Source organism: Rattus rattus, chromosome 2 (assembly GCF_011064425.1).
Source record: "Rattus rattus isolate New Zealand chromosome 2, Rrattus_CSIRO_v1, whole genome shotgun sequence".
NCBI classification, from domain to species: domain Eukaryota; kingdom Metazoa; phylum Chordata; class Mammalia; order Rodentia; family Muridae; genus Rattus; species Rattus rattus.
Window position 1 is genome coordinate 79,549,310 of NC_046155.1, and position 7,952 is coordinate 79,557,261.

The 7,952-nt window shown below is 50.0% G+C and overlaps 1 protein-coding gene across 2 annotated transcripts in view; it reads right to left on the bottom strand.

Annotated features, from left to right (window-relative positions):
- Positions 1-7,038, bottom strand: part of Prkcb (protein kinase C beta) — a 335,946-nt gene extending 328,908 nt beyond the window's left edge. Inside the window, exons 1-2 of one of the 2 annotated variants that reach the window (XM_032892724.1) lie at positions 6,205-7,031; positions 5,184-5,215 (exon numbers count right to left, since the gene is read on the bottom strand). In XM_032892724.1, coding sequence (XP_032748615.1) covers positions 5,184-5,215; positions 6,205-6,377 — 205 coding nt within the window. In that variant the 5' untranslated portion in view covers positions 6,378-7,031. Of the gene's footprint in view, positions 1-5,183; positions 5,216-6,204 lie in introns of both variants that reach the window. The other variant, XM_032892723.1, reaches the window with a different exon arrangement.
- Between the last annotated feature and the right edge of the window lie 914 nt (positions 7,039-7,952).

Below are 7,952 nucleotides of genomic sequence, written 5' to 3' on the forward strand. Positions count from 1 at the left end.
ACATGAATTTGAAATGGTACTCAGTGATTTGACTCTCTGAGGCTGAAAAGAAGCGCCACGCATAATCTCAAAATTATGACATACGAATCTATTTTTATATGTGTGTGCACATGTCGGGTGGGGAAGGAAAGAGAAACAGGGAGAGGCAGAGAAAGGAAAGACTCCAGTATCAACATGGATGGAATCGTTTTCTTTTTAAGATTATTTATTATCTTGACTTGCGTGTATGGGGCTGGGCACATACATGTGAAGAATGCTGGTGCCTAGAGAGACCGGAAGCATAGGGTTCTCTTGGAGGTGTAACTACAGGTGGTTGTAAGTCACCTGTTGCAGGTGATGGGAACTGAATCTGGGTCCTCTGCAGGGGCAGTGCACTCTCTGAGCCGCTAAGCCACCTCTCCAGCCCTATATAAATTAACTTCAAATGTTCAGCTGCCTCTGACCAGTCACCCTCTCGTGGTTTTCCACACTAACTCTGATACACTATCTACATGTTTTCTCTGGTTCGGGTGGAGCCTGGATGGTCACTAGTATTAGAAATAATGTATTTTCTTATTAGTGTCGAAGAAACTTTGTATCACACCAACCATATTTCCAAAGGTCATATTTTCCGAATTTACTTGGGAAGGTGTTCCACTGGTCAGTAACAAAGTTTCAGGGGGAGGGTAAGAGCAACCCAGGCCATGGTTACCACTTTCAGTGTGCCTTGCTGACTCTCAGTTTACTGAGAAAATTCAACCCAAACTACTCAGTGTAACAATATAAGTACACAGAGAAAGGTGTGGCCAAAATGAAATTACCTTCTAATTAATATTTCGCTATATTCTTTTGTTTTTCAAGATGGAACCCAAAACCTTGTGTGTACTTCCACTGAGCCACACCCCTAACCTCAATTGACATAATTGTTGATTGTTCTTTTCATTGCATGTTCTAATCTGTATATGTTAACAATATTTTACTTTAAACTTGTGTTCTATAGAGTATCTATTGAGGGAAGACAACAGTTGTAGGTTCAGGTGATACTTAGTGTTTGCTTTCTTTCTTTATTAAATAATTCTAGCAAGAAGCTAAAAACATGTTTTCGAATTCACCCAGGGAAGGGAAAACAGCTCCTTGTTAGAATCATTGTCTAGTTCTTTACAGTCAGAAAAACATTGGCACGGGGCTTTTTCAGAGAGTCCAAGGCAAGTTCAGATCTTTCTCATGAGGGAAGCCATTCACTCTGAGTCGAGAGACTCTGAAGTACATACCGGCTGATATTACCCAGTCTTCAGCGAAACACGACCATCTGAGCACATGAAGCAGGCACAGTCATTTCACGAGTTCCAGTCAGCTCTGCCCCGCTTTGAAACATTTTCCCACCACTGATCAAGTATCGATGGTCTCCTTGCTCTGAGTTGTTTACGCTCACTGTGGATATTTCTCCTTAGCTACCTCTCATTCCACCTCATAGCTCTACAAAGGAGACATTGCTGTCCTCTTTCACCAAGATGGTGGCAAGCAAGGCCACAGTGTGGGGGATGGACTCCCCAAGGTCACACGGTGAGCAGATAGAAGATCAGCGATCAGAGTCCACTTCTGTCTGGTTTTAACCACGTGCTTTAAAATCTAGATCTGGACGTCCTAATGCTTCTCTATTTCTACTGAAATGACTTCCTTTAAGAAAGAAAGAAAGAAGGGGTTGGGGATTTAGCTCAGTGGTAGAGCGCTTGCCTAGGAAGCGAAAGGCCCTGGGTTCGGCCCTCAGCTCCGGAAAAAAAAAAAAAAAAAAAAAAAAAAAAGAAAGAAAGAAAGAAAGGAAGGAAGGAAGGAAGGAAGGAAGGAAGGAAGGAAGGAAGGAAGGAAGAAAGAAAGAAAGAAAAAAAAGAAAGAAAGAAAGAAAGAAAGAAAGAAAGATTCCTCTCTGCCAAACTGCAAAGTCTTTCTTTGGATAAAAGTTGAATTCCTCCCAGTGATTAGTGAGTTGATTACAATTAAAGCACAGTGTGCAGGTTTTAGGTTTATTAAAAGAGTGCCTTGGAGAAAGAAAGGTCTGTCCTGTGGTACAATGGGTCCCATTTCTAATCCAAAATTTTATGCAATTTCACAAGAGGGATCCTCTGTCAGCAGAGGCATTATCGAAGAAAGAGGGTGGGTAAGTGGTGTCAGCTAACTGAGAGTTTTGTCCTTTGGGTGTACAAAGCAAGAAGTCTTTTCCTAAGAAAGCTCCCCTAATCTATAAAAATCTGTAGTTCCCTATGGTTCCCGGATGTTCTTTCCTGTACCTGATTTCCATGACAGCTATTGGAGCACGGGGGGGGGGTCGCAGTGGCAAGGGTTTCTGGGTCCTGGGATCCTCCCACACCCTCCTGAGAGGTTAGCCAATCTCTGCCTCCTCCACCTTTGAGGTGGAAACACCTCTCCCTCAGCTGTTGGCTGGGAATGCGCTACCTGAGCTAAACACTACTGTTCTGCAGGTTCACTTGCAACAAGGTATTGGGTTCTCACCAATCTATCCAGAATACTAAAGAAGTTTCTCAAAGCAGCATCCCCGAGGGTCACTGAAAGTGATGTCTTTTGACTTATTTCGTCCCCTTCTTGTCCCTGCTGGCTAAAATGAGGCTTGATGCCTAGGGAATCCAGTGTCTTCCAAAGTTATGAGATAACTATTGCTTCCTGGGTCAGCAGCATAGGAAACTGGAAGACCAGACCTCTGAACTGTTGACTTAAGTAAAAGAATAAACCTCTTTGTTTTCTATTATAATGTTGATCCTATTTTAAGTAAATCCACTTTAAGGAAAAAATAGCAGGTATCTTTTATAATCATATAAAAAAGAAGCGTGTCTGTGGTTCCAGAATTAGTCCCAAGCAACACTGTGTACCAGTGGTAAACCCCGCCCCCTTCTGGGATGTACCCCATTCTAAGCAGCTCAGTTCAGGGCCCATCAATCTGCCCCAACCCCTCTTCCTCCTACCCGCTCCAAGTCAGATGGAGTAGGCCGTCAACGCAGTAACAGAGGGCCAGATGTTCAGAGAGCTAAGGGGTGGAAAAATGAAAGGAGAAATGATTTTTCAAATACCTATCTCCCCACCCTTCCTTTTGTCCCCTGGAACCCAGGGAGTCCAGCACACTAGGCCAATGCTCTGCCCAGCTTCTGGAAGTGTTGCCCCTAAAGTTGATCATACTTCTTGAAAGTTTTCATTCTGATTTTTTTTTTCTCATTGTGCCAAAAAAAAAAAAAAAAAAAAAAAAAAAAAAAAAAAAAAACCTAGGCTTTGAATAAAAGGATCTCCTGCTCCATATGTGCCGTCCCCCGCACATTCCAAAGCTGACTTTCCCAGCCATCAATAACAGCAGAGCAGGTGGCACAGGAGAGCCACAGAAGCAGTGTTTAAAAAATCACCCCTGACCTCGGCAAGAGACAAAAACAGAAACCAATTCACGCAAGTGACAGGCAAGCACCTAGAGATTCCACAGTCCCAGCGCCAAGCCACCATCAGTGGCTTGTTTGAGAGAGTGAGATCAAGTTCTAGAAAAACCATCCAGGCTGTGCCACTGGCAGGGACGTGGCAGTCCTTCCATGTGCTACATAAAACAGAAGCTCCAGGTCTTTGCAGAGGAGACTGAAACTTCTCCTGTCTCACTCCAGAACTCAGTAAGAGCCTTCAGCCTAGGGTAGCCAGGCACATACGCTAGAGGTCAGCATTTTGTGCACATCCCAAAGCCACCTCTGGTTGCTGGGCTCTTTTTAAGTTTGTCGGCAGAATAATGGTGCAAGGTAAAGTAACCCATGGGCACTGTCACACCAGGCTTTTCCACACCCATATGCTTTCTTCTCCAGATTTAAGGCCAGTTCATAGGGTGGAGAAGTCAATTGGACCCTTGGGATACCTGTATTACCAGCATCTGGGAGACTAATACAAGAAGACAGAAAAATATGCAGGTCAAGGTCAGTCTGGGCACAAAGTGAATCTGAGAGAGAAAGGGAAGGGGGAGAGAGGAAGGGGAAGAAAAAGATAGGAGGGGGAGGGGGAGATGAAGGGGAAGGAAAGTTGGGGAGGAGAAGAATACAGAACCACTTCTAACTAAACCCAACCACATCTGGTCTAAAGGGGGAAGGGGTACAAACCAGTAAATTTAAGGGGCAAAGGGGATCAGAAGTAGAAGGCCAGTGTTGAATAGAGGCAAAGCCACAAATGTGTGCCCTGGTAAAACGGATGCCCTCAGTTCCAAATGATCGCTCCAGCATGAAAGTAGGGCCGTATTCAACAAGTTGAAGCTGTGGTGTGTGTGCGTGTGTGTGTGTGTGTGTGTGTGTGTGTGTGTGTGTGTGTGTATGAAATTTACAAACTATTTTATGGCATTCTAAGGGTTAAACAAGGCTACCTCTTTAGAGAGTCAATTTAAAACCTATCTTTCCCCCTCTCCCATTTTGTGTCAGAACCTCTCTGGCACAAAGCAAGTACTCTCCAGAGCTACATTCCTCAGCCCACAGCCCATCTTGTAGGCATGAACCCTAGAGATAAGAGAGGCCACCGAGTCTCTGATATTTGATTAGGCACCCATGGTTCAAATCATGGCTTTAGAGCCAGAACCAAGAACCCAGGTAAGCAGTCTCTTGGAGCCCTTCCTGCACCTCCTCAGATGTTAAAAAAGGGCAACCTCAGGCAGGATCCCAGAGGCACCCCATCTGGAACCACCCCTTTCAAAGAGGGAGGAGGCCCAGGGGAAACCGCAGTTGCTTTTCCAGGGGGGGTGCACCGTCTGCAGAGGAGACAACCACCTGCTGGGATCTCTGCAAAGCAGGGGAAGAGGTAGAACCTCCTCCTGAGGTAAGGAAGAACGATGAGCAAGAAAGGACTGGAGTCAGGAAGAAAGAGGCTCCCTCCACACAAGTCCCTGAAGACATTTCATTTCTTAAGCAGAGCTGGTGATCCCAAGAGAATGCTCAGACGGCAGCGAGATGGATGGATGGATGCACTTTTTGACTTTTAGGGCCTTCCAGCTCACTGGCCTTTCCTGGATGGTGCATCATTGGCCCAAACACAAACCCCTTAAAAGGACCCTTTGGTGGTGAAGGATTCCTAGCCTGGGAGGTCACTCTGACAGGCAGGATTACTTCACTCTGCCTAACTCAGCCACGTCTGTGAAGTCTGTTTCACTCTCTTCCCACCATTGGCATCCACAGAGCCACAGAGCCTACCTTGACACTGGAATCCCTGCTTCCCGAAGCCCCTGTAAAAGCACAAGGAGGATTATCAGTCGGAGGGGTCCAGTTACCAGCTAATGTCACACAGTCACTTCCTCCCTTCCCACTGTCCCTCTACCCCGGGGGCAACCTCCTAGCTTCAGCGCGGTCTCCAAGGTGCCTTCCACCTTGAATGGGATTGGGTGGGAGGTACACTACGGGAGCTTGACAGTAACCCCCACCCCACAACTCCCCTGCAGTACAGAGGAGACCACGACCACCAGGTGGCGGGATGCGAGGGTGCATTTCCGTCCGGGTGGGGGCGGAAGGCGGGCTGGATATCTGCCCAAGGAGATGCCGGGAGTACCCTCAAGGAAAGAGAAAGGGACCTGTCTAGAGGGAGGATGAGAGGTGATGTCCCCTGAGGGACTAGGAGGGGTGGGGGGAAAGGTCGCCCCATTCCTGGAGGGAAAGGAGGAAGAAAGGTGCCCGGCAGCGACGTGAGGGTGAGGAATGAGGAATAAAAGGGGGGCTCAGGACTCTGGAGGCGCAGTAAGAGATAACCCAGGGCGCTGCTCTAGGGACGCCGAGGGAAGGATGCTCCACGCCCCGGGGAAGTGGAGGACACCCCAGGGAGCTGCCCCGGAAAGGAGGGGTGAGGGTGAGAGCGTCTCGAGCCCGGAAGAAGGCAGAAAGATCGGGAACCCCAGGCGAGAAAGACACCCGCTGAGCTGCCCTGCCGAGGAGGGACAACCACACTGCGCCCTGAGCCAGGTGTCGAAAAGGCGCCTGCAGCGCTGTCCCTAGGCGCTCGGGCGACAGAGTGCAAGAGGGCAGGAGGCGCCTGGCGACCAGCTGTCTGGGACCGGAGGACCCAGCACCTGAGGGATTGGCCATTTGGGAGCGCAGGGCAAAAAGGTCCAGCGGGATGGGGATAATCACGCGGCTCCTCCCCCGGGGGGCAAAAACAGGGGTCCCCATGCGTGTCGCTGCCCCCTGGGGCCGCAGGCAGGTGGCCCGCGCGGCGCACTCTCACCAAATGAAGTCGGTGCAGTGGCTGCAGAAGGTGGGCTGCTTGAAGAAGCGGGCGGTGAATTTGTGGTTCTTCACCTCGTGCACGTTCTTCTGCCGGAGGGCGCCTTTGCGGGCGAAGCGCACGGTGCTCTCCTCGCCCTCGCTCGGCGGCGGCCCCGCAGCCGGGTCAGCCATCTTGCGCGCGCGGGGACTGGGGGGAGCCCCGAGAGGTGGCGGCCCCGGGGCGGCGGGACCGCGGGGCTGTAAGCCCGGAGAGGCGCGGGACTAGGCGGCCGCTGCTGCCGCCCGGGGACCGCAGGGCCGCGCTGCCCCTTCGCGCCGGCTCTGGCGGCGGCCGCGCGCGCGTTGCTGGGCTGTCACTCGCCCAGCTGCTGCCGCTGGTCCAGCTGTGCTTGGCACCGCTGGCCCCAGCTGCGGGGGAGGGAGGCGGAGCCCCAGGGTAGCCCCTCCTCCTTCATTTGCATGGAACCCAGGCCCCGCCCAGAGCCGCCAGCTGCTTTACATATCGGCACCACCAGCAAACGCACACACAGACTCAGACACACACACATATACACGCACACCGCAACCCGCAGGCCCCCCAGCCAAGTGTTCTTAGCCGCAGCGCTGCGGCGCGAGGACCGCAGACTGCGCTGGACAGATCTGAGCCGCGCCCCTGGCACCCTGTCCTAGGCCCTGGGGTGCGTTAAGATGAGCACCTCGGGTGCCCCAGAAAGGACCGAATGCCTAAGTACCCGAAGGGCTCAAGGAGATGAGGGTTGAACAGGCTAGACGCAGCCAGTTTCACCCTGGCCTCTGCAGAGACTGCTACCCAACACCCTCCATCCATCATCCCATTGCTCATTCTGCATGCGTCTCCTGGAGGATGGGCTTTCAAAATTGTCACTCATCCGGAAAAGCCTGTGGGGACACACACACACACACACACACACACACACACACACACACACACACAGAGTCTGCGGAGGTAGGGGAGGAGCACGCATATATAATATATAATATACATATTATATATAATATATACATATCCACCTCAAAGACTTGTCTCTGCTTGCTCCAACCAACCCTTAGAAGAGAACTCTCTCCACAAAAAGACTCGTTTCCCCAATGGCAAAATGTGGCTGGGCTAAAGATAAAGGGAGACAAATTCATTGACTGTTTCCCAAAATTTCATTCACTTTGCTCCCTTTTGGTCATACTTCTGCCATCTTTTAAAACAAAAGTCTATGTGGTTGGAAGTACCTAGGTTTATGTGGTTAAGATCTCCCCAGATGCACACCGGGGGCCTTCTTGTATTTGTTGGGAGAGATTTCAAATGTTCAGGGAACATTAATATCCAACGCCACACTCCCCTTGATGCAACCTGAAGGATGGGAAGATAACCAATGATACGACATTGGCCGTTATATAAGGCACTGCACCTAAATTTCCTTCTGCTGTGATGCTGTACACCCTGGGGATGGAAGATAGCATCTGACCGCACTCTTCCACATGTCCCTGGCACTGTCAATGACACCTTCATGTCTCCTGGTGTCGAGTTCAGCATCTGACACCTCCTACAAGCCCAGTGAGTGCTGCGTGAGTAAGTAACAGAGAGAATGAAGGTTACCTGTACCATGACCTGCAAATGGGAAAAAATTAAAAATAAACATAAAACATTAGTGCTGGGTGTCAGTGAGGCATGTGCACTACCTCGTTCAGTCACGACAACAACCTGTACGACCGGATATGCTCTGTGAATGAGAATAG